Source organism: Tasmannia lanceolata, unplaced genomic scaffold (assembly GCF_043159265.1).
Source record: "Tasmannia lanceolata isolate RefF3 unplaced genomic scaffold, GAP_Taslan_0.1 ptg000018l, whole genome shotgun sequence".
NCBI classification, from domain to species: domain Eukaryota; kingdom Viridiplantae; phylum Streptophyta; class Magnoliopsida; order Canellales; family Winteraceae; genus Tasmannia; species Tasmannia lanceolata.
Genome location: NW_027518695.1, coordinates 20674751 through 20689838, shown reverse-complemented (window position 1 = coordinate 20689838; position 15088 = coordinate 20674751). Strand labels below are relative to the sequence as shown.

General features: G+C 37.9%; 1 protein-coding gene across 4 annotated transcripts; it reads left to right on the top strand.

Annotated features, from left to right (window-relative positions):
* The first annotated feature begins 7192 nt into the window (after positions 1-7192).
* On the top strand, positions 7193-10976 carry LOC143851252 (agamous-like MADS-box protein AGL104). 4 transcript variants are annotated; one of them, XM_077360606.1, is made up of 10 exons: positions 7193-7352; positions 8764-8817; positions 9003-9018; positions 9099-9160; positions 9268-9304; positions 9396-9457; positions 9619-9718; positions 9963-10102; positions 10196-10427; positions 10633-10976. In XM_077360606.1, the coding sequence occupies exons 1-10, from the start codon at positions 7297-7299 to the stop codon at positions 10696-10698; spliced, it is 825 nt and encodes a 274-aa protein (XP_077216721.1). In that variant the 5' UTR covers positions 7193-7296; the 3' UTR covers positions 10699-10976. The 4 variants fall into 4 exon arrangements, with proteins under 4 accessions (XP_077216721.1, XP_077216720.1, XP_077216719.1 ...); XM_077360605.1 differs by lacking the exon at positions 7193-7352 and adding an exon at positions 7987-8306 and having other exon boundaries at positions 9277-9304; XM_077360604.1 differs by lacking the exon at positions 7193-7352 and adding an exon at positions 7987-8306 and having other exon boundaries at positions 9274-9304.
* Positions 10977-15088: the final 4112 nt, after the last annotated feature.

Sequence of the window (15088 nt, the reverse complement as noted above, 5' to 3'; positions counted from 1 at the left end):
GGTGGAAGTGGATGTGTCAGAAACTAGAGAGGGTGTAAATGTAATTATCCCTAAATTTTTTGCAGTATAAACTTGGGACCTGTTCATTTTGGATAGTGGCAACCAATTGTGAGCCCCAAACTGATCATTTGGGCTCACAAACCATTTAGTTTTTAGTCCAATAATCGGTTTCGGGCTAACAATAGGATGTCACAATCCAAAATACATGGGACCTTAGGAGTAGGATGTCCTTTCATCACAGAACCAGAAACATATCGGTCGCCTCATGATATTCTACAAGATCAACTGTCTCAATTACACATACATGTCCTTATGCATGACCCAAGGTCGATTGTTAAGATTGGTCTCGACGGTATTATCCTCATAGTTGGACTAACAAATGAAGGGCACTGCAATGTTTTGATATTTTCGCAGAAGCTTCTTGTCTTTTAGATGCTTCCGCGGCAATATCAAAACATTGTAGTGCTGATAACATTTCCCTAACAAATTACTAGAAACAAATACAAACAACTTCAATACGCCAGCGTTCATCAATTAAGAGTTACATTACGTAGAGAATGTAAGTCACCCTTGAATAATTAAGAGAAGAAGATAATTGATATTTGAAGAAAAATTTACAATGAGGGGTAGAGGTTACGCCTCATACATTGTTTATCGATACACACCAAATGTAGATTGCAAACCGGGTAGGGGATACAGGAGAAAGATACAACTAATCCTCTACAATTATCAATGTTTTTTTCGATAAAAAATGGAAATCTCCATTGTCTCGTAGTCCCTTCATTAGCCTCAGAAATTGCATTGGACAACTACCCGTCAATGATAAGAGGTCCGTTAATTGTTCTTTTGAACATCTTGGAAAAAGGAAAAAAAAAACGTAGGAAAGAAAAGAATGTAAGGACCAAGAGAAAGATAGGAAGAGACGAAGAAAACAATGTAAACTTTTGTATAAAATATCTTGGAAATGGCGCTCTCCCCTCCCTCTCTTCTCTCTCTGTAACAGTAATGACACCCAGTCTATACTGCGGAACGAAACTCTACTTACGACCATTCTCTGAGGTGATTCTGGGCAAATCCAACGCTTGTCTCCTTGTTGACTAATGCAGCGCAACCAACCAGACCTTCCTTTTGATACGCATAACTTGGTATCCGAGAAAAATAATGCCAACAAAACCTTCTCAATTCTAAGGGTGTGTTTGGCATACCGTTTGAAATAGCATTTAAAACGGCGTTTTGGTTCAAAATGGAGTTTTGCCAAACGACATTTTCATGTTTGGTTCGCTAGAACAAAACGGCATTTTAAATGGCAAACGGAGGTATTGTGTGTTTGGTTGCAAATTCCTCAAAACGGAGTTTTAGTGGTAAAATGACCAAAAAAGGCATTGTTTGGTTAGCCTCAATGTAACTCCACTACTCTCTCATTAGGCCTAATATTAAAAGGTCATTAGGATCTCATTCAAACACTATTAAAATTAAACATCGTTGCCAAAAAAAAATGGCTATACCTTTAGGGTTCTTCTCCTTCTTCTTCTTAACGGCCGGATTTGACGGACGAGTGGAGCGCTGAGGCAGTGAGGCGTGAGAGGGTTTGCAACTTTGCGAAGTAAATAAAGAAAGGAAGAAACTAGGGTTTCTTTTAATTCTTTTGTCTTTAAAAAATCAAAATTAAGAGATCATAAAATGATATCAGCAGCCCCTTGTTTTGAATTAAATATTAACAATTTAACAAATTTGTGTCCTCAAGAATGATATTAACACCCCCACTTTTTTGGTATTTGACGTAACGCGTATAATATAATCGCACGCATATACGTAAAAATGGGTTTTGGTGAGGGCAAACACGTAAAAACCCACAGCCCAAAAACTCCATTCAAAAAGGCGTTTTGCAAACGGACCTCCCCCTCCCCCCTCCGTTTGCAAAATGCCGTTTTGAGGGTTCAAAACGGTGTTTCAAATGGCGGCTGCGCACCCAAACACTCCCAAACAGCCGTTTGGCCCCAAAACGGTATTTCAAACGCCAAATGGTGTTTTAAACGGTACGCCAAACACGCACTAAATCTCATATTTACATCATTAGACACTAATCCAACATTGTCCACAGTTCCACTCTCCACTAGGCAGCCAAGGTCATGAAAAAGTATGAATACTCTAGCTATATGAAGAAAAGATTAAACATTGAGCTTATTCTATGTTCGATTAGTGTAGTTGAGTGGGACTCGTTGAATTGTGTATAGATGTAGGTAAAATGAACCAGGTACTAAGCAAGACACGGTTTATAGATGCAGGACAAAGACACTTAGAAGGTCTGTTTGATCTTAAATACCATGAAACGTAGTGCAAAGTGTATTAAAACGATGGTATCGTATTTAATTATTTGGATTTATGTAAGCCGTCGATTTTTAACGGCAGTCCATTTGCCCAAAAATCTATCAAATAGACGATCTGATTGAACCGTTCTACTTAGTCAATTTTGGATTAATGATCCCAACCACTAAATTATGTTTTTGAAACCTGTATTTAAAATCATGTTATCAATTATTAGATTTCATAATTTCGCATTGATCCGTGGGTTTTCAAAGGTTTTCGCTTAATTAACTGTTCCAATGCTTAATTGGGATTGGGGATTAACCCTGATTGATTTAATTTTGATCAAATGACCCTAAATTATAGGTAAGAACACCCAAATTAATTTCAACCCTCAATTTGATGATTTTCTAAAATTTAGGTCTCGAAATGGAATTACGGCTCGAACTATGAAGTGACCCACTGGACCCCGATCCGAGGATGGTGAGGAAACGAGTCCCTACATCATCAAAGATCTCCACATGAAATGAGAGCTCTGCCAAGGAACTCTCGAAACGGATGCCACCTTCATAGCATAGCACGAGTGACGATAAATGAGATACCTCTTGATCTAAGGATAAATCCCTAAACCAAGAGGTACCTAAAATAAACTCAGAGCCGTCATCTATGGATAGGCCATGGAACCCCAAAATCAAATCCTATGTGCAATGGATAACCAGAAATATATATGGGCACATGCCTGATTACGAATGGAGAAGGTCCGAAGAGCACCCCCAATTCGTCCGAGTGCAAGCACTTGGTCTCTTATTCCATTTTCATTAACTTCAAAGAATTTTGGGCAAAATAATGTGAAATGGGAACAAAATATCCCGAGAAGACGTCTACCTAATCATGCATAACCAGGGGATAAAATAATAAGCACACACAAAATAAAATAAAAGATGTGTCACCTAATGACAACTAGGTTATGAGTGACATGCCTAACTGGTGTCTAAGTTCTGGTGAACAAACACATACATGTTACAGCTAAAGGTATAAGTCTGCACAAGAAAGTAAGAGAACACAACAAAATAACACAACAAATCCTAAAACTCTAAACGATTTAGCCCTAGTCCTTGGATGGTCTGATGTTCATCCAAAGAAGCCTACGTATCCCCGCCTCCACGAGAATCAGAGCAACATAGTTTTTCGCTCCTATTCTAAACTATGATGCCTAAAACACTTAGACCTCTATCCTAAACCCGATCTAAAATACCAGACTAGTTATTAAAGCTTCATGATCGATTATTTAAATTCCAGTGAAATGTAGATTTTAGGACACCCTATATGCTCTAACTAAATGCAGGTTAGCCCTAAGCTAATGCAGGTGGTTCCTGCAACCTATGTGTAACTAGGCTGTGTTTCCTAAGGAAAACAAAGGGCTGACTAACGCATCTTATTCTAGTCATCAGTCGGCGATGTGGATCGCCAACTGACCGGACGGAGGCGCTCCTATAACTCTAGGACAAACCCCTAACTCTAAAACAAGCACATAACAAATAAACAATACATTAAGGACAAACCCCTATTTCTAAAAAAAAAAACTCTCTACCTAGGACAAAATCCTAACTCTAGAGGAAGATCTTTTTGAAAACAAGGTTTTAAAGATTTTTATGCAATCTATTTACAAAGTTTGGCTGGACTTGGGATAAAGATCCCAAGCTCCACTACGTACCTCGTGGAAGAGGATCAAGCCAACGCAGTTCGAAACTCGAACTCTCTCTAAAACTTTCAAACATTTCAAATGGCTTAAGGTTTTTGATATTTTCAAATGTTTTTGATGTTTCAAATTTCTGATATTTTTGAGTTTTCAAATATTCCAATGTTTTTTGAATTTTAAAGCTTTTCCAATGTTTTTGATATTTTCAAAATATTTTAGATAGATGTCTTTGGATTTTTAAATGTTTTAGATGTTTTTGGATTTTTAAATGTTTTCACCCTTTTGGTCAAAGACCTTAGGGAATATACAAAGCAAAATCTTGGGCCAAACCCTAGGGCTAACAGGAAAAACCTCTAAACTGGGTAAGTTAGTGTCAAACTCAAGGAAATGATCTAAGATCCCAAACAAGCAAAGCTCTAATAAGACTGTGCTAGTCTCTAATAAAGAAAAGTGATAACAGCACTAAGGAGAAACTCCTAACTGATAACACTAAGGAGATGAACAAACAAGTCAAAGACTATCTAGTAATGCTACCAAAAGGACGAATGAGTCAAAGACTCTCTAATAATACCACTAAAAAAATGAATGAGTCAAAGACCCTCTAATAATAATACCAAAAGGACGAGTGAGCCAAAGACTCTCTAATAACACTACCAAAATAAGGGCAAATAAAGTCAAAGACTCTCTAGAAGAAGGGATTACTCTAACATGAGGCTGAGTAAGCCTCCTAAAGGGGAAACTCTCTAAATGAGACAAGGCTTGTCTCCAAATAGGGGCTCTATAAATGAGGCAAAGCATGTCTCACAGACACAAAGGTGGGCTCCAAGTATCCATATCATCGGCCTTGCAATGATAAAGTAAGGGATTAGGCAACTAACGGACTAAGTTGGTCTCTAACTAGTAGAGGATACAAGCTGGGGTACAACTTAGAGAGGGACTCTATAAAGGAGGCAAGTCATGCCTCCTATGGGTACACTATCTATCAAAATCAAGATAACCTCCCTAAGGGATCTGCTCTAAAAGACAAGGCTTGTCTCGAAAGGAGAATCGCCTTGATAAGACAGAGTGTGTCTCCTAATAGTTAACTCTATACTAAATCCAAGGTATACTCCCAAAGATGGCTCTAAACAACGAGGCTTGATTCCAAAAGATGATTGCCTCATGAGACAAGGTATGTCTCCTAATGGGGGCACTAGATGTCTCTCTCATTGCCCTAGCAATGATAGAGAACTAGTATCTAAGAGTGTCTAAAAGACTAAGAAAATCTCCTAAAAGAGAAAGGAAAATGCTAATGGGACTCGACAACTCCCCTAAATGAAGGGCTTGGGTTAACACCTTCATCGATTTTAAAGGATTTCTAATCGAACCAGATCATTGGGGGTTCGGTCAAAATGGGATGTCTACATACCCTAACTAATTTTGGATCTAATTAGCGATTGGTATGACTGGATCATGGTTCAGATGACCCAAAGTATATTAGTATATGGTAATAGGCGTCTCGCATGACTTAGTATTATAAATAGGGCCTTTTACTAATGTTTCAGGTCAAACTAGTTTACCTGGTAAATTTCATCGCTCGTCGGACATTTTAGACTCTGGGAGTGTGAAAATTAGCAAAATTCTATGGATCATTTGAGGAATATTGTAAGTTAAAGTGTAGCAAAATGGGGGTATCTACACCTGGATTATCCAAAAAACCTCAAGGGTCAAACGAGTAATGAGTGGGATCACTGCATGGATTCGACGATCGATCCTTCAGGACTAAGAGAGCCCCACTAAGGCCTTGCTCTCTAGTCCTACTATGGTCGCATTTAGGTAAGTTGGCCCCACCAAGACATTACTCTGAAGATGACTATCAGATCATCCTAATACCCGTAGTCACATCCAAAGTGTACGTGCTTCCTCCATATCCTAATCTGGTGGGCTAGGCCCCATAGGGGCTGGACACCTACTACCCCTTTGGCCCGTACCAAGGTATATCGTTCGAACTGCAAGCCTGGGTCTGCAAATGCATTTGCAAATTCCTTTGAAAACATAAAATGTATAATATGTATATGTTGAAAACCATTTGATAAACAATTATCAAATGCCTTGCCATGCTAATTTAGAGGCCCATGCTGTGATTGAAACTGTAAGTGATATTCCTCTATATATGAGGTGGAGGATTCCATGAAAGGCATCCGTATTGACCTCATGGGTTACCCTATGACCCAATACTACCCTAAAGTGATCCTAAAACCACTGTTAGGCAGACTAGAGCCATAAAGTGGGCCTACAGACCAATATGACCCCTCAGGTATAAGGGCATATATAGGGACCTATCTGGGTGGAATATCCTTATCCTTGTTATCTATCCCTATTCTAGAATATCATCGCGTTCAATGTGTGAATAATTCATTGCACCCATTCTACCTACTTAGGGTCCACTACCTAGTGACCGAGATAAGCCACCCCAATGAGTGATGAAGGCAAGGTCTGATGCTGGTTATGTACAGGAAGAAATGTTCAGCCTCAACTCCAACCAGGAATCTTTTAGGTCTGCAGAGAACTGGAATGTCATATCTTCCATCCCATTGGGATCTGTGAATCCATGAGCGTGATATTCCTACGATGCTACCTAAGGACAAACATGTGTCAATGTAATAAAGCACGTAACATATTCCTTTTATGTAATTGTCATGAAGTTCATCAATCAACCTTATGCACTACATCATGACTGGCTTTTAGGGCATATAGTCTAACAACGCCCACATGATTCAATGACTTAAAACATTTATTCCTCAGGCCCAACTTTAATAGGTCATGCCCCGAAAAAAATTCATCTCAATAGGATGATTACCCACCTATTTGTAGCAGGCCAGGTTATAGAAACCTTTATAAATTAGTAGATTGTGATTGTCCCATGGAGATGATTTTCGAGGAATAACCTACTTACGTCGGGGGACAATAAATGGATGATTTCTATCATTGAATAATTTGGGTTCATTGAATAATTTATGTTAGAGCAGGCAAAACGGACGGAGCAGAATTGTTACTTTATGTCAGAGTGGGTGAAACGGGAGGAGCAGAATTGTAACTTTATGTCAGAGCGGGTCAAACAGGTGTAGCAGAATTGTGTAGAGCGACTCAGCATTCCTCTTCGAACTCTATTTTTAGCTGCATTTAGTCGGTGATTTAGAGAAATAAATAGAACGGCCGGTGGCAAAGAACACCATTCTCCGAATTTTTCCTACTGTGCGAACTGGAAAAAACAAAGAAGGGCTCAAAAGAAGGGTTAAAGAACACGCCCTAAGATGCCGTCAGCGTTAAAACGGAGCCATGGTTTGCGTGCCAAGCGACATGTTTTACGGTAGGTTCAATGATTTCTTACAAAATATAAAAGCCAGGGTAAATGCATGCTTAGCTGGTTCGTTAAGTTAAGTCCCTCAATGTCGTACAGTGAGAGAGAGAGAGAGAGAGAGAGAGAGAGAGAGAGAGAGAGAGAGAGACCGTCATCTCAATGTTTTACTGTTCTTTCCATAGATAGAAATCTAACACTATTAATCTTGATCAATCTCTTAATGTTGGTGTTTCTACTGTCTTGTTTCTTTCTAAACCAGATTTCATTTTTCATTTTTGCTTAGAAATGTAAGAAACAACTGAGTAAAAATGAATTAGAAGCTACGAACCTTTATTTTTTTTATTTAATGATTTTGAATTTAATGAAAGTTTGGTGAACAGATTTTCTAGGGCAACATTTAATGAGATGAGTGTATAAGACCAACAAAGGCGGGGAAAGATATGCAAAGAAACAGTAGTCTGCAATTCTGCATGTAATGAGAGAAAAAATAGGAGGTGTGTTGTGAGGCCATTGGAAGAGTAAAAAGTTCACCCAAAAATCCAACCTATTCACACCGCCTTCATTTTCCCTCTGTCATCATCTTCTGTCAAACGCCTAATAAAGACAAAGCTATTAAAACCCCCTTCTTCTTCTTCTTATTTCATCTGTTTTTTTTTCTTCACCTTCTTTCCATCTATACCAGCTTTCAATTTTGTGATATGGATTAGATATTTGAAAGATTAGTGAAATCACTTTTTTCCATCTCTGGTTGTTGCTTTTATTTTCTTTCTTTTAATAGATGGGGAGAGTTAAGCTTGAAATTAAGAAAATCGAGAACACCACAAATAGGCAGGTCACTTTCTCCAAAAGGAGGAATGGGCTTATTAAAAAAGCCTACGAGCTTTCTACTCTTTGTGATACCGATGTGGCTCTCATCGCGTTCTCAACTTCTGGAAGACTCAGCCAGTTCTCTGGGAAGAAAAGGTTTGATTTTCTAAATACAATACCTCTCTTTTTTTCCCTTCTTTTCTGTTTTGCTTCCTTACTATTTAGGAGGTGAGATGTGACCCTTGTCGGTTTGCTCGTTGGATTGATGAAATATTTGAGCGAGTGGCGGGAACCTCCATTTCTTTTCATCATGCAAGAAGATCGGCAAATAGGGAGGCCGATGGTTTAATTAGGGAAGGTTCCTCAAGAGCAGAATTGGAAGTATTTGATTTTCTTCCCCCTTTGACGCGTGTTCTTCGACGCGTGTTAACTTTGCTTGTCTTATTTTCTTATTTGTTTTTGTCTTCCTTTAATCATCTTGATCCGGGGGTTCTCCCCGTGTTTCTTCATTGTATTAATATAATTCTTACCAGTAAAAAAGAGAGGAGGTGAGATGTGATCGGCCGCATGACCAAAACATTGCATGAATAATTTTTTATTTTATTTTTTATAGGATTGAAGATGTTCTTACTCGCTATGTCAATCTCCCAGAGCATGAAAGAGGGAGGTAAAAATATCATATTTTGATTATATATATATATATATATATATATATATATATATATATATATATATCATTTTATCTCTATTCCTTGATGAGGAAGATTAATTATTTTCTCTTTTTTCCTTTTGACATGTTTTCGATTTGCATTTCCCTTTTCTGCACGTGTTTGGGGTCATGAAATTTAAAAGGCTGAACAATCAAGAGGTAGACAACACCCCTTCATCCAAATCGTTCAGTTGAGATGTTTTTTTTGTATTATGATAAAACGGTTTTCTTTTTCATAGTATCTCCAGAGGATCCTGCTAAAGTTGAAGTGTGAGAGTGATCTAGTTTCTCAGTTGAACAGGTCCTAAGGGCTTCTTCCATTTGTCCTTTGATTATATTCTTCTAACACTAGTTTTTGCGTTTATTCGGTAACCTTTTCTGATACTTTTTATTCTTTTATGACGGTAGTAACAGCAGCCCAGGAAATGTTAATTCCCAGATGGAGGTATTTACACAAAAATAAATCAACTTCTTGTGTGGAAATGTTCTTTTGTTCATGTCAGGATTCCATGAGACTCATCATTCCTTGATTTCAGGATTTGCTAAAAGAAATTAATCGTTGTCAATGCCAATTGGAGGAAGTGGAGAAACAACTGAAGTAACAATCACTATCCTTTTATCTATCAACAAAACCCTAACTTGTGAAGTCCTCTTCCTGTATAAGAGATCAAGGACTCATCTTTTTATCTATCCAAAAAACCGAACTTTCTTTCCTGTATAAGAGATCAAGGACTAAACTTACTTTCGTTTAATTTCTAGCATTTTCGAAGGAGATCCTATGAAGATAACATCATTGCGTGAGGCTCAGCACCATGAACAGGTCTTGGAAGAAACCTTGATTCGTATTCGTAGGCGCAAGGCAAGATCTATATGCATTGTTTTCATTTCAAATCTTACACAAATTTTCTCTATCTTGAAAGTTATAAAGTTGTTTAATGGTAGTCTGCTTAGACCTGATATTGTTAAGATGATACTAAAGCCATATAATATTCAACTAAGATCAGAACTCTTAGAAAATAGGTTGACGTTTTTTGTTGTTGATGCAAAACTGTATTTAGTGTCTACCCAAAAGAAGCTCAATTTTTTTCCCGTTTGGTGAACAGGCATATCTACTGTCGCGAAATGGAAATGGTAATGGGATCCTCACAAATGATTCAAGTCATATCATGGATTGGCTCCAACAAAGAGAGACACAGTCCGAAATCACGAATTTTCTAGATTCAAATGGCTTACTTCCATTGAGGTGCTTATTGCAGTGATAGCAATGAAAGTAAGAAAAATTGATTTGTATAATTAAAAATTAGAAGCTAAATATAAAACTATCTGTGCACTGTAGGGAGCAAACACAATCCTTCGTTGAATACTTACCCCCAAACTCAATTGCATCCCCGACATTTCTTCATGGAAATGAGTATCATGTGAATGGATGCAACGCAAGCAATGGTGTGAAGGAGAATAATGTCCACCCACAGGAATTCGGACATGCCAATGTGAACCTATCTCAGTGGTCTGAACATTATGCAGGCAATGGTAGTGGACTTGCTTCAAGCCACTATTCTTTACCACAAGTAACTCTCTCTCTCTCTCTCTCTCTCTCTCCCCCCCCCCCCCCCCCCCCCCCCATCTCTAAATTCAGGGGCGCATACACACACAGACACAAAAAGACACAAAAATGAAATCCTAAAACAATAATGTTTCTATCGAGCTCTTATTTGAAATTTTTTAACGATTACTTTACATTGAAAATCCTAAATAGCAAATTACTGTTTGTAGGGAATCACAACTCCAGTTCTACAAGGCTATGAAGATGAGCTCTCGCCCAATGGTTCTTACCTTTAATCTCGCCCAGTCACTGCCATGCCTCCAACATTCAAGTGATACTGATGCATAAAATGGGTATGAGGAGGGTGCTTCTTTGGCATCACTATCAGAATTTTTTTATGTGTTGCCTTGTTTGATCTTTAGAACAATGAATAATGTGTCTTTCGTAATTGTTTCTGAGAACCCAACCAAAAGAACTGAGATAGTGTTATGGGCTTGAGGATGATGAGGTTTATGTTGAATTTCAGTATCCCCAAAAAGCTTACTCTTTTTATAAGTATTATATGTTTGATGGATCTTAGATGTTACTGACTAGAATATATGATTTTCCCCATTTTCTGAAAATGCATTCTTGAGTTGGAAAATACATAAAATAGATTAAATACTGGTTCTAAACTTTGTGTTGATTTACTCTTCTGCCTTCCTCGATCAAGAATTGAATAAAGTTCTTGGGGAGGTTTATCAATCCACTGAAGGCAAATGAAATTTGGCAAGCAATGCTTTAATGCATAGTTATCGCTTGATTGGCTACTTCATGTGTATGAATTGTTTTTAGTCTTTTGCACAAGGAGGTCACAAAACCTTGAGGTATGAATTCTTTCTTACAACCCTTCATTGAGGATTTGTATCGGTAGCAGGTACTCACTTTTCATACTTTTATCTCCATATCCAACTCTTTTGTGCTGTCAAAGGCCGCTCTTAAAGGTGTTGACCCAGCTATATTGCAGCTTCAATTGCCATAATCAATGAAAATCTGAATCCAAATGTAAAAATTTTCATTGCTATCTAAAACCAAATTGCTTATTCCAGAAGCTCCAGGATTGGCATTGAACATTTAGCAGATTTATTTTTACCCAACCATATTCAAGTAGAATCCATGTGATAGATTTGCCAAATTGCAGAATTCTTAGTTGTTTAAGGCACAATGTATTACTCAGTGATGGAAACAGTGTGACAAATTGTTGCGCCTCAACCCGGAAGCATGCGAAATGAGGACGCAGTACCGCACACCTATGGTTTGACCCACAAACACGCTAGGCCTCATATAACACCACATCTAAAATAATAAAAGGTCATCAAGTTCTTAAACAAATTCTTCACATTATCCCATATGAAATAAAATAAATAACTTCCAAGACTTAGATAAACTAGACAAACCATGACTATCTGCCTTCAATCCTTGAAATGATCGCCTACGCGCAACTGCCGTTCCACGACAATCCTAAACCTGCTTAGTCATCTAAAAATAACAGTCAAATTTGAAAAAAAGGCCAACCAAATTTCCTGCGCATCCTGGACGGACAGACGATTGCAGCTTATAATCGTTTGATATCCGTTTTGTAGAAAGGGACATTAAACTTTCATTATGATCTTCCATGACTTGTGGAGATTTTATACATGCCCGATCGGGCACCATATAATTTCTCTGATGACCAACAAAAAAGAAGCAAAAAAGTAGAGAAAGAAAAGAACGCAGGGACTGGGAGAAAGAGATGAAGAGAGAGGAAAGAAAAGAACCTAAAAATTTGTTTGAAATTTGTTTCACTCTCTCTATATCCGGTAATGACAACCCCACTACTTATTCCCTATTCTAAAAAGTCTATGCCACATAACCAAGAGTTCGATTCATATGCATCGCAACGGAGGGCAATTACATTCGTCGCCCATTTAAGAACAGTCCGATCATTTTGAGGGACCAGATTAAAAGGGTTTAAAACAATTGCTATAGGTATCCCGTAGCCTTCTCTCTCAACGTTCCCAATCGTCGCAATCCCAATATAAATCACAATTGCCGGGAAAAAAAATGAAGATTTCCATTTTCATCCTCGTTTCTTCCTCCCGTAGCCTTCTCTACTATTATTAGAATATGTGGGATCCAACGGTTGGATTGGGTTAAGATCTCACCGTTATATCATCGTGGAGGTAGATTGGGTAAGTTTGCTAAATGAAGCAACTAGATAAATTAGCCAAGTGGATTAGAAGAGGCAAGCAAGAGAGATTAGGAAAGTAGATTTGATTAGGTTAGATTAGAATATTCTAGTGTTATCTCTTTCCATAGTTGTCTTGATTTATTTCTATGTTTATTATGAAAGTGCTCTATAAAAGCACCAATGGATTCTCTCTGTAAGCATCCAAGATTAGTGAAATTTAATTTTCTATTATTTTACAACTACCTTTCCTAATAACCCTAAAAAACCCTAATAACCCTAATAACCCTAAAAAACCTTAATAACCAAAATCTTACGTGATTTCTATAGCCGCAACAAGGGGAAACTAACGCCGAAGCCAGAAAAAAACTAGGCCTAGAGGTAAAAGGAAAGAAGAAAAGCAATGCTAAAAACCTAAAAACCGAAGGAAGATGAAAAATAACCCGTAATCCTAAGAAACTAATCTCTTCAGCAGAAGAATGAACAAACCCAAACCCTAACCCTAACCCTAAAATCCTAAAATCGAAGGATTGCAAAGCAGACCCTAAATTTTGACGAGTTCGGAGAGGAATGGGATGGCTCTACTTATAGAATCGAAGAACCTGTTTCCATCATTTGATATTTATCGTGCGGCTATCGCTGATTAGTTAAAGAAATGCTTTTGGAACCGTTGGTTTATGAGATGAGTGGGTGTGATTGTTTGTTGGTGCCGACTGTTTGGGTTCTTGACCTAGCTGATGCTAATGACGAAAGTAGGTTTCTGATTACCGGACTCAGGCCTTCTTTTTTTATTGGGTCAGCTCCTCAGACCCAAAACGAATATGTTATGGGCTTTGATTACTTAGTCCTTGGATGTAGTTCATTCGCAATAAGTATGGCCCATTATCATGGGCCCGACCTTGATGGGATGATCCTGGCAGTTGATGCATTAAGCCTCGTTTAGGGTTCTGCCATAAAAAGCCGAGGCCCCGTTCGTTTTGAATTTTGAGAATCGATTGTGAGTCTAAAATTGATTATTGGACTCAATAATTTTTTTGCAGTATAAACTTGGGACCTGTTCGTTTTGGATAGTGGCAACCAATTGTGAGCCCCAAACTGATCATTTGAACTCTCAAACCGTTTAGTTTTTAGTCCAATAATCGGTTTGGGGCTAACAATAGGATGTCACAATCCAAAATACATAGGACCTTATGAGTAGGATGTCCTTTCATCACGGAACCAGAAACATATCGGTTGCCTCATGATACTCTACAAGATCAACTGTCACAATTTCAAATACATGTCCTTATGCATGACCCAAAGGTCGATTGTTAAGATTGATCCCGACGATATTATCCTCATAGTTGGACTAACAAACAAAGGGAAATAATATCAGCGTTGCAATGTTTTGATATTTTCGCAGAAGCTTCTTGTCTTTTAGATGCTTCCGCAGAAATATCAAAACATTGTAGTGCTGATAACATTTCCCTAAACAAATTACTAGAAACAAAAACAAAGAACTTCAATATGCCAACGTTCATCAATTAAGAGTTACATTACGTAGATAATGTAAGTCACCCTTGAATAATCAAGAGAAGAAGATAATTGATATTTAAAGAAAAATTTACAATGAGCGGTATAGGTTACCCCTCATACATTGTTTATCAATACACACCAAATGTAGATTGCAAACCGGGTAGGGGATACAGGAAAAAGATACAACAAATCCTCTACAATTATCCATGTTTTTTTTTTTATAAAAAATGCAAATTTCCATTGTCTTGTAGTCCTTTCATTAGCCTCAGAAATTGCATTGGACAACTACCCGTCAATGATAAGAGGTCCGTTAATATTTCTTTTGAACATCTCATTTCGGTTAGGAGGGCCCTAATTTTCACATCCTTTGAATCAAATCTTCAAATAGGGCTTGAGGAGTACAAAGTTGTTGAAAGATACAACTAATCCTCAACAATTTTTCACAATTTTATCGATAAAAATGCAAAATTCGAGTTTCTCGTACTCCTTCCATTAGCTGAAGAAATTGCATTGGACAAATACTCGTCAATGATGAAGGTTGCATTAAATGTTCTTTTGAATATCCTTGTTTTGATAAGGGAGAAATTATATGGTGGCCGCCCTTCACATACAAAGGGCGGAGAGAGAAAATATCAACCATCTTGATTTTTTATCAAAGGGAAAGTCAAAAGAGGGGATTTGACCTGAATCAAAAATCAAGGAGAGAGTTTTTTTTCTCTCTGCCCTTGTTGTTTGACGGTCGGCCACCATATAAATTCTCAAGATAAGGAAAGGCCTGATTTCCACCTCATTTGAATCAAACATCATATATGGCTTGAGAAGGAGTGCAAAATGGTTTTATTCTCCCCTATAAACATACCACCCACCCACTAACCTTCATGCTGGATGGCCTGAAGTTAACTAAGGAGCTATCATCAGAATTAATTTGATGGTGTTAGTGTTGCTTCCTAAAAAGAACCTGACGA

Excerpts from the sequence above, each read along its gene's own strand:
- LOC143851252 (XM_077360603.1), top strand. The coding sequence starts at position 8,122 with ATGGGGAGAGTTAAGCTTGAAATTAAGAAAATCGAGAACACCACAAAT. Across the intron at positions 10,103-10,195 it reads AATGGCTTACTTCCATTGAG|GGAGCAAACACAATCCTTCG; the intron begins GTGCTTATTGCA and ends TGTGCACTGTAG. Across the intron at positions 10,428-10,632 it reads GCCACTATTCTTTACCACAA|GGAATCACAACTCCAGTTCT; the intron begins GTAACTCTCTCT and ends TACTGTTTGTAG.